Genomic DNA, 13,397 nt, shown 5'->3' with positions numbered 1-13,397 from the left:
CAAACATTCAGTTCTGTTTAAAAATATGTTATTTTAGTTGTGTGTTACATCAAATTGTGTTCAATTCAAACTAAATATCACAATAGAAAAGTCTCAAACACGAAGATCAGAGTAAAGAAGAGTCCTGTGTGGTCAAATCTTTGGTTTCATGAATGGTGATGTCACAGCTGTTTGTGGTTAAAAACAAACACCTGAACTCTCCTTGAAATGCTAATGTTTATATAGATATATAGATCTGTAGATATACAGAAGCCCTGAAGTCCCAAAAAGCAAAAAAACAAGTCCTCCATAGCTGACTGTGCGTCACACAGAAGCTCAACCCCCCCCTCCCCCCTTCCCACACTGACTCTCAACAGACCTATGTGAAATATCCCACCAGGATAAGCTCAGCACCTTTTTACCCATACTGTACATTTTATTGTATTATTGAACTGTTTATAAACATTTATTTGTATTTAAATTAAAAGTCTTAAATGTGTGCCTTTTGTTGTGCCAGACTTCAGAAGTCTTTTATTTATTTGTATTTATTATTCAGAGTTTCTATAAGTTGATAAGGGTTCCGGCGCCCTCTCGTGGTGAGAAGATGAACTGCATGATGTCTTTTTTATGGGAACAAAAACTTCAATATCATGAGACTTTATTCATTTAATGATCATTAACAACACTAATACAAACAGATAGAGAGAGCTGTGATCATCACTGCCCCCCTGTGGTCACTGTCAGTAACTACAACACTGAAAATAATTCTTACAATGACATTTTTTCCCCGCATTATATTCGGATTATTAAACCTCTAAGTACTAGTCACCACGGAAATAACCCTAATGTTTACTGCCCTCCTGTGGTCAGAGGGAGTAACTGCAGCACTTTTCATACTATCTGTTTCATCTGATATTATTTAGTCAGAAAAAAAAATTGTAATCTTATTTCAGAGTTATCAAAGCTAATTAAAGGCAAAACAAACTTTTTTATTGATATGTCCGTCTTGTTCTTCTTCTCGTCTTCGTGTAGGTCGTGTCTTTCTCGCCGTCCTCCATCCGACTGAACTTTCTACTCGTCCGGTTCGTGGGCTCCGTACCCAAGTCGGTCTGCGGAGGGGAAGTGAGCCCAGAAGGTCCTGGCCAGCTCTTCGATCTGCTCGTAGCCGGCGTGTTTCCGGAGCTCCTCCACCCAACCGAAGAAGTCGTCGGAGGTCATCGCCCAGTTTGGGATGCTGCGCTTCTGTTTCCCGCCTGCAGGGGGAAATATAGAAACATAGATTTAAAGGGACAGGTTGTTTGTTAGGTGGGAAATAAGTCAACAAGAAGTCAGCTGTCACTCACCTTCACCTGCATCCTCCGGAGCCCCTGAAACGAAACAGAAAACTGTGAAGAAGAAACCGCAGACTGTAAATATTAACGAGTGACCTCACCCACATGTCCCTGCAGGGGGCGCTGGAGTCCCCTCGATGGCGGTCTCCATGCTGGAAATGCTGTCTCAGTCTGACTTTGAGTCAACCTAATGACAGGCTGAGAGCTGGAGCTGAGGCGGGTTTTAAACCTCCTGACAAACCGTTACACCGCGCCCACCTGTCAATCAGGTCAGCTACACGCCTTATTGTGAATAACTCTTATCCTTCATCAAATCAAAACTGATGAGTCATCAAAACATTCACCCCCCGTACAGTGTGTGTCCATCCAGACATGAGCTAATCACAACTATTTGGTTTTTTGAACCAGGCTGTAAACATGTTCATCTCTGCTGTAAAAACAGGCTTTTTAGAATGGGTGTGTATGTGACTTCCTGTGCTTCTGCAGCCAGCCTCTAGTGGACACTCCAGGAACTGCAGGATGTTACACTTCAGCATCGGCTTCATTTTACAACACAGGAGGTTGCTGCTTGAGAGAATTTCTGTCTTGTGAAAATCAGTCTGAGTGAGACCTCCTCCTGCTCTCAGTTTATTCTCACAGAAATAAGAAGAGTGAACCCTTTCTGCTCTTCATGCTGCTTCATCATCTTCAGCACAGATCCTCTAAAGTAACAAGCAGGTGAGAAAAAAGAGATGTTGTCTGACCCTGTTGCCCTGAGTTTTACCTCTCAGGCTCGAGAGGTTTTATATTTCAGATATTCTAACGTGACAAAAAAACAATAAACTAGATCATCAGAATGAGGTTACACTGAGGAAAAAATAATCAGTGGTTACAGTTCTCTTTGGTATAAAGTGAATTTGACCCCAGGCATCTTTGATGTGGCTGCAAACATCCAGAATGAAAAGTTGGAGTTTTATTTACCTGCCGGAATCAGCATCAGGAGGACGAACACGCTCAGCAGGAAACACTTGGTCATGTTTCAGCTCCTCTGAGGACACAAACACGTATCAATAAAGGAGACAGACATATGAGTTTAAAAACCTCATCAGACTGAAGATTCTTCTGTTTGTAGAAAAAACTGAACTCTTTCATTTGAAGGCCTCTTGTTGTTTTTGTGGATGTGCCCAACAGGAACTGTTTTATAACAATTAGCAGAGCTGTAGAACTCGAGATCGCCTGAGTCTCATGATTGATCTAAAGACCAAGTTTTGAAGATCCTAGGAATCTAAATAAAAAAAAAATCGGTCTTGTATCGTTCTCAGGCTGGGCGTAATCCAGATTTAAATCAAGACACGCCCCCTGCACACAAGATAATAGTTTTTCAGTGATATTTGAGGTCTTAGTCTTGTCTCGGTCTCTCCTTGCCTTGGTCTGAGTCTTGTCTCTGGTTTTGGGTATGTCTCAGTCTCGGTTAATGTGGTCTTGACTTGCAGAGGCGTTACTTTTATACAAACCTGTGTAACACTGAGTGCAGCTCCCAATGTCTCACACCACATACTCACAAACATTCAGAGATTTGTATGGTTTAATTCTGGTCTCTGTCTCGATCACTAATCGTCTTGGTCTTGTCTCAGTCTCCGCATACTCACAGACTCTCAGAGAATTGAACGGTCCATAAAAACACTTTTTAAACGCCAAACAGCAGCTTTTACACTCGAATCTTTTCAGCGACTCTAAGACAGGAAACATCCTTACCTGATCTGGAGACCTGCAGACCTGACGGTTTCTGGATGTTTCAGCTCCGTCTGTTTTGGGTTTTTGAGGTTTTTAAATGTTTTCTCTCTCTCACACCTCCCCTCCACATGGCTGAGCTGACCTCTGACCTTTACAGTATGAATGGACGTCTGTCTCAGCTTTTCTTTATCCTTTAAACTCGTCCTGACCTCGGACAGAAAAGTAAAGGTTGATAGTGACATCATGCTTTTAAAACAGACAGAAGGAATACGTTCAAAAGTATTCAAAAAATACACTGAGTTTACTGCACACTTCAAGTTTACTTTTTCTTTACATTTTATTTTATTTACCGTTTTGTTTTGTACCTTTTTGCACTATTTAGAATTTATTACTGTAAATATTATTTATCTATCTATTATTTTATTCTATCTATTTTACCTTATTTTATTTTACCTTATTTTGGTTGTATTGCACCGTGGGACGGAGACAAACGCAATTTCGATTCCACATATTTTGAAATTGACAATAAAGTTGACTTTGACTTGACTTTGTTTCATTTCAGACCTTTATTTCAGCCTCATTGAGGTTTCCTTTGTTTACAACGACATCTAGTTACAAAGAAGAGCAGAAATAAAACACCAGAGACGGGTCAGGATGATCCTCAGTAAAAACACCAGGCACCATTATAGAAATAATAATAATACTTTCAGGGATTTATTTCACATTATTTGAACAACAATATTCATCAGGGAAATTTGAACAAACTGAATACAGAGAAAAATCAGTGCCCTCCACTGGTCATAGTATGTCACTACAACACTATTTTACATACGCAGTCACAATTATCATTACTTAATCATTTGTTTTGATTTAATCAACCACAGTATTTTGATTATTTGTTTAAAAAATGTTTGTATTAGTATAAACAGTGTTATAGAGAGCCCAGAGGGCGCCGATATCTCACATCAACACAAGCCTTAATGTTGATTGGTAGGCTAAATAAGAGGCAGATATTCCATCTTCAATCGGGCTGGCTGTAATATAACTTCTGCTCTTTACAACCATAGACTGTAAATATTACAATATAACTCACCTGGAGGTTAACAGGTCAGGCCTAATTAACCGCTGCATCATGCGTTCATATTACACTGCTGCCCTCTGCTGGCACTGGGTTGCAATTACATCCAACAGTCACTATAACAGAAATGTATCCTCTTTTTAACCTTTTTTTCCACCACATAAAAGTGTGGAAAAATATAAATAGTGCAGTTACCTACCAACATTGTTTGAATTCAGATTATTTAAATTATTTTCAACCATCTTTTATACTTATCTAAGAATAGGTTAAAACAAACTAAATGAAAAGACTTAATAATTTGTAAAATTGTTGGAAATTAATGTGACTACACCTATAACTACCACAAGATTGAACATGTGTATTTAAAGTCAGTAAAATATTAGTGTTTCCTTTGGTATAATAGCAGGAGTGTTTGGATAATTTCACTAGTAGACAAATCATTTCAACAACAGTATCTATCCACATTTGTAGATTATGAATCTAAAACTGAATGTTTTATTTATTTTCGGTGTTTTACTTAATTTTGTTATTGTGTCTCCTCATTCACAATGAGTTCTCTACATCGATACGAGCTTTACCTGAGAGTGACAAGTCGACGTCACTTCCGCTGCTGCGCATCAAGCTCAGGTGTGCTCCTCAGGTGCGCCAAAGTTTAATATCGACCCTGGACCACTCGAGCGGATGACGGGTGTCCGAGTTTGGATGAAAATACTGCGAAAAGAAGCATTGGTTGAACTCAGAATGCAGGGTTTTCTTCTTGTTTCTTTGTACAGGTGTGTGCAGGTGTTTCCTCGCTCTGTGCTGCAGCTCAGAGGTAAAATGATTTTCTAAACATTACTGTTCACAGAGCTCAGAGATTAAATGTTCATCTTACTCAAGTAATATGAAAAGACTTCATTTATTTAATTTAAAAGTAAAAGCTCTTCATCCAGCCTTCTGTGTTTAATTTACTCAAAGAAACAGCAGTCTGATTCATTTATTATTGAAGTGCAGTAACCAACAACTAACCACCAGAGGGCGCCCTCTCCATATAAAGTGATTAATAAACGATATAATGCATTTATTTTCACCCTATACCTTTAATTAGAGTTTTTGTTCTTGTGACAGTTAATTTTGTGAGTCAATAAAGTAATTGGATATTTAAGATTACATCATTGTATGGTAAATTATTTATATTAAAGCTGCATTTTTACCTTTTAGTTAATTAAATTAGTTTTTAGTTTTTCTTAATGAAAATACTACAAACCTTTTTCTTGATTTAATTGAAATGATCAATTTGATTAAATCTGCTTATTTGTACAAACAGCTGGATGACAAGAATAGACTAAAGTCTAAGACAAGACACAACATTAGAAGCACAGTTTGGAGACAACCTGCTTAAAGATTCAAACTAAATACAAATACTTTAATTTTCTCAATTATTATTATTATTACTAAATGTCATTTTCTTATTTAAACATGGATTTCATAAGGATGATCATTTTTGCATGAAGTCACTCTGACCCCACGTCCCTCCCAGGAGGAGCTGTGCCGGCTGCAAACGGAGAACCAGCTGAAGAAGGAGGTGAAGGAGGTGCTGCAGGCGCTGGAGGAGCTCGCCGTCAACTACGACCAGAAGAGCCAAGAGGTGGAGGAGAGAGAGAGACATGATGGAGACGAGGACATCAAGGTGAGGACACAAACACACTTTGTATTGTCTCTAATCTGTTTATACATCTCCACAAAATTCTGGAGGAGCAGCTGAAAAATCTTCTCCCTTGCCTTGATTTTATTAACTTTCATATGCTCATAGCTCTTCTTCACCTACCTTATGTGCTCGATTATATTAAGTTCATTCAGATCAATTACCACACTGAATATTTATGTATACAGCATTTTCTTTCCCCCCAAAGCTTGCACAAGTTAAAGGTAAACAAACTTGTAGAACTTGTAATATAAGATAAATCTGTTAAGATGTTTCTATATTATATTCTACGTTTAAACTTTGAATTTAAGTTTGCTTCATCCAAAACCCTTAAAGTGAAGTTAAACACAGATCATTTACAGTGAATGATGAAACCCAGGTTTATTCCAATCATCACAGTGTTGTATAATCACAAACATTTTCTGAGTTTTATTAACTTGATGAACTAAAATTAGTTTTTCTTCTCCAACAGGAACTCTGTTAACGTCTTCCAGGAGGATCCCCGTCGGTGGCCGTCTTCCTGCTCAGGTAGGAGACTCAAAGCTTTCTTAATGTTGTTTTATTATGTTCCAGGTTTTAGGTCTTATAGATGTTTAGACTCAGTTATTTTAATCAGCTACTAAGAAGTCGATTTAGAGTGGAGGAACATCAACCTGGAACATAAAACAACATTAAGAAAGCTTTTGAGCTCCTACCCAATGGGGCTGGAGGATAGTGGGGGGGGGGGACTGGCTGGATGTAACCCCCTCACCTGTGACACCTTATTGTATTGTGCTGATGTAACATGTACAAAACACAGAGGTCATGATGTCTGTTCAATATTTTATTGTAATAAAACTACTGCTGTGTCCATTTTGGAACATTTTTTTAGAGCGCTACTCAAACGTTTAGCTGCGTTGCTCGATCCTTACAAGTTATACCTCGTTGTAAAGGTGACTCATCAGGCTTTCCAACGATATAAAATACAACACCAATTAGTTTTATTAAAGGGGTGAAATAATTGACAAAATAATGTTTCCAAACTTTTTAACAAGTTTATTTCCAACAGTTATCAAAGCCACAGAAATCCTTCAGAATCAGCTTTATTGTCCAGGTATGCTTAAACACAAGTTTACTTTTGTAAACTGTGCTGTCTTTGTACAAAGGTATAATATTAAATATCAACAATAAACAAATATGTACAAGGATAAATAGGATAATACTGTAAACATGAGGTAGTTTTTACATTAAAAAGTGTTTGTATATGATGATTTAAATATATGTATATTCTCCTATAATTGTGACATCATAACATCCTTCATTTTAGAGTTGTTACAGCACGTGACAAAGGAAGGGTATCACACATGAAACAAGGTTTAAAAGGAAGTGAATTTATTATCAAATAATGATAATTATGTAAATCAGTCATGAATACAATGTATGGATGAGTGTAGTGTTGGAAAGTGTGAACAAAAGTAAAGCAGTTGGTGGAGGCCTGGGAGAAAGAGAGGGGAGACAAGTTAGACTGGAAGCCACTTAGAAGCAGAGTCCTGATGGACTCAGGTGTACCCAGTTGGACTAATGGCCTTCCTGACTCCGCCTACTTTCTGCCAAGTCAGGAAGCCAAACAAATGCAGGACGTCACCCCCCAATAAATCATTTATTTGACATATATTTAAAAAAAAATCTTAGACTTGAACAAAACAACACACAGATCCAGCAGGAGAAACAAAGTCTGCATCTGTCTCTGTGGCTCAGGAGATAGAAGGAGGACTTGGAGTCTGGAGGTTGTGGGTTCAAATCTTATCAGGACTGAGTGAATTTTAAAGGTGTCCGTCCTAAATGAAAGACTCAAGAGGAACATAGTGAAGCACCTGCCAGTATCTATACACAGGAAAGACTCAAAGACGGTCACACACACACAATTATCTTAAAGGTGTTGGTCCAAAGGAAAGACTGAAGAGATCTGAGAAACATAATCAAGTATCTGTCTCTGTGGCTCAGCAGATAGAAGGAGGACTTGGACTCTGGAGGTTGTGGGTTCAAATCTTATCAGGACACTGTGAATTTTAAAGTCCAACATCTGAATTGATGAAGATAAATACGCCCGAAGCTCATGTCATAGTGTGAAGGGATCAGTAGTGTAGTGGATAAGATTGTGGTTTCTAAGCTCTGTAGGTGGGGAGCCTGGGTTTGAATCCCACTGTGTCTGGTGATGGAGGATTTGAATCTTATCAGGCAAATTTTAAAGTCAAAATCCATAATGACCATGATAAATACGCCCGGAACACATCTCCAAGTGTGAAGGGGCCGGTGGCCGAGTGGGATCGTCCTTGCATCTGCAACGGGTACGTGCTGGTTCAAATCCAGCTTCCACGGCATTGAGGCCTGGAACCGCTAGGGGGGCAAAAAAGAATTTATGTGGACATTTCACAAATTGGGTTGAGGGTTCTTTAATCAGCAGCATTGGGAACCACTGGGGGGGCAAAGTTCCCCCTGGTGTTTGGAGAGTAACACAAGTAGGGGTTTATGGAGAAAATGAAGTGTGTGTGAAGTTTTGTTAACATGTCAGACCCTTTCATTTAAAAGTGTTGGATGAAACTTAAGAATAGAATAGAATGACTTTATTGATCCCAAACTGGGAAATTGTGGCATTACAGCAGCAGGTTATCTAACACACAATATGAGTAAAAAACACAATGTTAGCAAATCTAAACACAATATAATATTAAATACAAAGTAAATAAGTAGTAAAAATATCAAAACTAAGAATGAGAATATATACAACCAGGATTTAACTTAGCATTACTAGACTTAAATAGAAAGATTAAATGTAAATGTGCAAAAACAGAATAGTAAATGGACAATGTTCAATATGTAAAATAAAGTAAATAGTAATAAAGTAAAATATGTGGAGACAGTTTTTATATGATATGTTTAGACCAAGAACACAACTCTCCTCTCTGTAGGTCATTGAGGGAACAGGAAGTTATAAAGGAAACAGGAAGTGCAGGGTTCTTTCTTTGATCTTCAAGGCTGCCCACAGCAGGCAGCAACAGCAATGTAAGTTCCTTTACTGAAGTTAAGGTTTAGCATTAGCATGTAGCTTAGCATTAGCAACAACTTGTATTAGTTTATTGTTGTGTCTTGTAGTTTTCAGTCCTTATTCAATGTGGTGAATATGTGGCAGACCATCTCTTTGCTCCCTTCAGGTGCAGCTCCTGCAATTGAAAGACAATGTTTAGATTTAGTTTGGACCAACAAAGACAATCGTCATAGCAAAGCATGCACAGGTGAGTATGTAGAAATGAGGTGCACAGGTGTGGGATCATCTATCTGTAGAGAGAGAGAGAATGTTAAAAATGTTTGATTTGCATTTAAATTGGGGAATTCAGTAAAAATAAAAACTGTTAAAAAATAAAATGTTATAATTAAAAATATTTTATAAATGATTTATTAGAAATATTTATTAATTTAATAATAAATAAATAAAATAAAACGTTTGTTCAAGCTGTTTCAATCGTCTTCTCTGTTTAAAGCCTTGTGTTAAGAAATAAAAACATGTGTTACCACTGTGTGTGTATATATGTGTGTGTGTATATGTGTGTGTGTGTGTGTATATATATGTGTGTGTGTGTATTATTAAACTCTGCTAATCCAACATCACCAAACAGACAAAGTTACTGTGACACTCAAGATGCAGAGGATTAAAATACCTCATTCAGTACAGCTGCAGATAGACGACAGATACGGTAGCTACATGCTAATGCTAAGCTACATGCTAATGCTAAGTTACATGCTAATGCTAAGCCACATGTTAATGCTAAACCACATGGTGTGCTACATCAGATGCAATGCATAACAAGGCTAATGCTAAGCTACATGCTAATGCTAAGCCACATGGTGTGCTACATCAGATGCAATAAATAACAAGGCTAATGCTAAGCCACATGTTAATGCTAAACCACATGGTATGCTACATCAGATGCAATAAATAACAAGGCTAATGCTAAGCTACATGCTGATGCTAAACCTTAACTTCAGTAAAGGAACTTACATTGCTGTTGCTGCCTGCTGTGGGCAGCCTTGAAGATTAAAGAAAGAACCCTCCACTTCCTGTTTCCTTTATAACTTCCTGTTGCTAAGTCCAGAGCACTTCCTGTTGCACTCCAGAGCACTTCCTGTTGATAAATCCAGAGCTACAGATATAAGAAAACCGACGAGAGAAACAGACAGGTGATCATTCAAACAAATGCTTTGATTACGTGTGGTTGTGTTGAATGGATGTTTGTAGGAACCTCAGCATCGTTAACAAAAACAGGCGGAGAAATACAGTTATTTTTTAAAATAAGGGCCAATCAGAAGTCTTGGAACACCCTCATGTGCTCCCTGAGACTCCTTGAAGGTCTCGGGACTAGAAGGAAAAAACAAGAAATAACTTAACTCCATTTATAGTTTGATTTAGTTACGACCACAACCTTCCCGGTGTTACGGTCCAAGTGAGTAAAACGTCCCCTGCACACAAAGATATTTGTGGTCTTGGTCTTAGTGTGGTCATGACACCAACACTACGTGCAGCACCCTCTGCATGCAGAGTTCAGACTTCTGCAGACTGTTGGGTTTTTAAATGACATGACACTTGGATCCGGGGGCCTTGTTGTTGTTATGCTGTTATGTTGGTTATGTATTTTATGTGCCATTGCACGTTAGTTTGGAATACCCCAGGGTTTGGTTTTCCCTCTGATCATTCAGCAGTCTGGACAGAAAATGTGGTGTGATGTGTTAGCTGGTACATACATGAGCTTCTGTCATGAGTCTCTCCTGCTCCAGTAACAGGCCCTGGTTGAAACAAGAAGGAGCTCGTCCATCATCCTCTGCTTGTCTTGGATCTGGTCTCTGAGGCGGCTGAGCTGCTTGTGGTGGTTCTCCAGCTGCTCCTCCAGAGTTTTGTGGAGATGTATAAACAGATTAGAGACAATACAAAGTGTGTTTGTGTCCTCACCTTGATGTCCTCGTCTCCATCATGTCTCTCTCTCTCCTCCACCTCTTGGCTCTTCTGGTCGTAGTTGACGGCGAGCTCCTCCAGCGCCTGCAGCACCTCCTTCACCTCCTCCTTCAGCTGGTTCTCCGTTTGCAGCCGGCACAGCTCCTCCTGGGAGGGACGTGGGGTCAGAGTGAGTTCATGCAAAAATGATCATCCTTATGAAATCCATGTTTAAATGAAAATATGAAAATGACATTAAGTAATAATAATTGAGAAAATGAAAGTATTTTAAGCAGGTTGTCTCCAAACTGTGCTTCTAATGTTGTGTCTTGTCTTTAGTCTATTTTTGTCATCCAGCTGTTTGTACAGGTTGCTGATGTCCTCCTCGTATTTGCTTCGCTCGTTTTGTTCAATCACGTATTGTTCAATCCTAGCTGTAAATTAGATGCACACGTTTGAGTGCTCCTAAAGTAAAAGTCTGTGATAGTCCTTTTTAACTTGTAAATGTTTCCTTTTAATTTATGTTTAATCTAAACTAGCTCAATGAGCTGTAAGAAAAAAATAATTAAATAAAAATAAATTCAAACAAATTGATCATTTCAATTAAATCAATAAAAAGGTTTGTGGTATTTTCATTAAGAAAACCAAACGACAATAAACGAATTAAATTGATTAAAAAGTAAGTTTGAAAAGTAAAATTAAAGCTAAGAAGAAAAGGTTTAAAGTAAAAATGCAGCTTTAACATAAATAATTGATCAAACAATGATGTAAGACTCTAATTAAAGTTATAGGGTGAAAATAAATGTATTTTATCGTTTATAAATTACTTTATATGGAGAGGGCGCCCTCTGGTGGTTAGTTGTTGGTTACTGCACTTAAATAATAAATGAATTAGACTGCTGTTTCTTTGAGTAAATTAAACACAGAAGGCTGGATGAAGAACTTGTTGTCTTAGTTTACCTGTTGTTTTATTTACCTTTTACCTGTTGTTTTATTTACCTTTTAGCTGTTGTTTAGTTTTATTTCCCTTTTAGCTTTTGTTTACCTTTCAGCTGTTGCTTTATTTCCCTTTTAGCTGCTGTCTTGTAGCTTTTGTGTGCAGTTTTCTTTCAGTCGTAGTTTGTCTTCTTAGTTTGTTGTTTTTATCTTTCTGTCTGTAGTTTTGTTTAGTTATAGATTTAGTTTAACGTTGTATTGTCCGTTTTCTTTGATTTGTGTGTTGGATGAAACTTACTTAACTTACTTAATATAATGTACTTCATATAATTTAAAAGCACATACTAACCTAAATTCATTAATCGTCCATTGTTACCACCATGACATAAGATTTGATTTATTATATATACATATGGTCAATCATATATTAGGATAATATGGTTCAAAGTTAAATATGGATCATCAGTGACGTCACTAGAGACACTGTTTACATGATATGTGAACACCAAGAAAGAAACTATCTGTCTGCCTCTCCTCTCTCTGTATCTAGGTCATTGCTGAGTTACTGGACGCCTGCAGGTTAGCGTCTGAACTGTACCTGTAGGTCTGTCTTCATGAGCGAGGCTCCTGCTTCAACCAGATAATGACAGATAGTTCTTTGACACAGGGACGCAGCTCGGTGAAGGACCGTCTCCCCCCTGGTCAACAGAAGAGAGAGAGAGAGACAACATCACCCAAGGAACAGACATCAACCCCCCTGCTGCTTCTTTTGGTGTGTTGTGTTTATGATGGCACATATATCATCACATATAGACTGAACAGAGATCAGAGCACAGATACAGGAACAGCATCATCATCTACACTCTGTTAACATTTAAATAAAGTGTTTAGCATTTTAAAAACCTCATGGTTTCAGTTCAATGTTCGATGTTTTCACGCACAAATAGAATCTGTACTTACTGCAGTTTTTCTGTAAGGACTAAAAACTACTTAAAGGCAGGGTTGGTGATTTTCTCCAGATCTACTTTTTAAGATTGTGGTTGAAATTGTCTTTTGGTCCTGACAATGCAAGCAATGAGCTGAGGTCCACTTCTGGGGTGGCAGACGCAGCACTGAGGGAATGCTACTTTTAGAAAATGATCAACCCTGCCTTTAACCCAGACAAGACTCTCTCTTACCTGCTGTTTGTAAAGTGTCTTGAGATAACATTTGTATTGAGTTGGCGCTCTATAAAATAAAGATTGATTGAACTGACTTATTGTTTTACAAGCCTGTCATTGAAAGTTTCCCATTTATTCAAACACTAGAATACAGAAAGAAAAAAACATCATATTCCTATGTTGAAAAGAACCCACATACATTCATTAATCGTAAAAAACAACAACAACTAAGGAGTCTGTTAATGAGCTACGCATGGTGCAATGGCACCCTCTGTTGGCCTGTCAGAGACTGCTACAGGAAGTGACTGATCAAGCCCTGCCTATAAAGGAAGCAGGAAGTGGAGGGTTCCTTCTTTAATCTTCAAGGCTGCACAGAGCAGGCAGCAACAGAAATGTAAGCTCCTTCACTTTACTGAAGTTAACAACTAAGCTTTCTTTTGTCTTGTATTAGTTTATTGTTTGAATTTAGAGCTTTGGTAATGACTAAACTAAATGTTGTTGTGTGTTGTAGTTTTCACTCCTTATTCAATGTGGTGAATAAGTCAAAAGAGTC

General features: G+C 38.1%; 1 protein-coding gene and 1 long non-coding RNA gene across 3 annotated transcripts in view; one reads left to right on the top strand and one right to left on the bottom strand.

Annotated features, from left to right (window-relative positions):
• Window positions 1–915: 915 nt before the first annotated feature.
• LOC114921206 (otospiralin-like) lies at window positions 916–3,109 on the bottom strand. 2 transcript variants are annotated; one of them, XM_029280869.2, is made up of 4 exons: window positions 3,045–3,109; window positions 2,271–2,337; window positions 1,323–1,346; window positions 916–1,232 (listed from the first exon to the last, which is right to left on the bottom strand). In XM_029280869.2, exons 2-4 carry the CDS (start codon window positions 2,323–2,325, stop codon window positions 1,051–1,053), a joined length of 261 nt encoding a protein of 86 aa, XP_029136702.1. In that variant the 5' UTR covers window positions 2,326–2,337; window positions 3,045–3,109; the 3' UTR covers window positions 916–1,050. The 2 variants fall into 2 exon arrangements, with proteins under 2 accessions (XP_029136702.1, XP_029136701.1); XM_029280868.2 differs by having other exon boundaries at window positions 1,323–1,364; window positions 3,045–3,089.
• A 1,611-nt stretch (window positions 3,110–4,720) lies between these two features.
• LOC110005164 (uncharacterized) overlaps window positions 4,721–13,397 on the top strand; it is a 46,920-nt gene continuing 38,243 nt past the window's right edge. The window contains exons 1-2 of the long non-coding RNA XR_010665520.1: window positions 4,721–4,915; window positions 5,621–5,770. This is a non-coding gene — a long non-coding RNA (uncharacterized lncRNA). The remainder of the gene's footprint in view (window positions 4,916–5,620; window positions 5,771–13,397) is intronic.

This window comes from Labrus bergylta, chromosome 24 (assembly GCF_963930695.1).
Source record: "Labrus bergylta chromosome 24, fLabBer1.1, whole genome shotgun sequence".
Taxonomy (NCBI): Eukaryota; Metazoa; Chordata; class Actinopteri; order Labriformes; family Labridae; genus Labrus; species Labrus bergylta.
The sequence above is the reverse complement of the archived record's forward strand: the minus strand, read 5'-3'. Positions and strand labels throughout refer to the sequence as shown.

Bases quoted from the DNA above. Each gene is read 5' to 3' on its own strand.
- LOC114921206 (XM_029280868.2), bottom strand. From the start codon at position 2,325: ATGACCAAGTGTTTCCTGCTGAGCGTGTTCGTCCTCCTGATGCTGATT. The intron at 1,365-2,270 runs GTAAATAAAACT...TCTTCTTCACAG, and splicing joins CCTGATGCTGATTCCGGCAG to TTTTCTGTTTCGTTTCAGGG. The intron at 1,233-1,322 runs GTGAGTGACAGC...TTCCCCCTGCAG, and splicing joins TCCGGAGGATGCAGGTGAAG to GCGGGAAACAGAAGCGCAGC.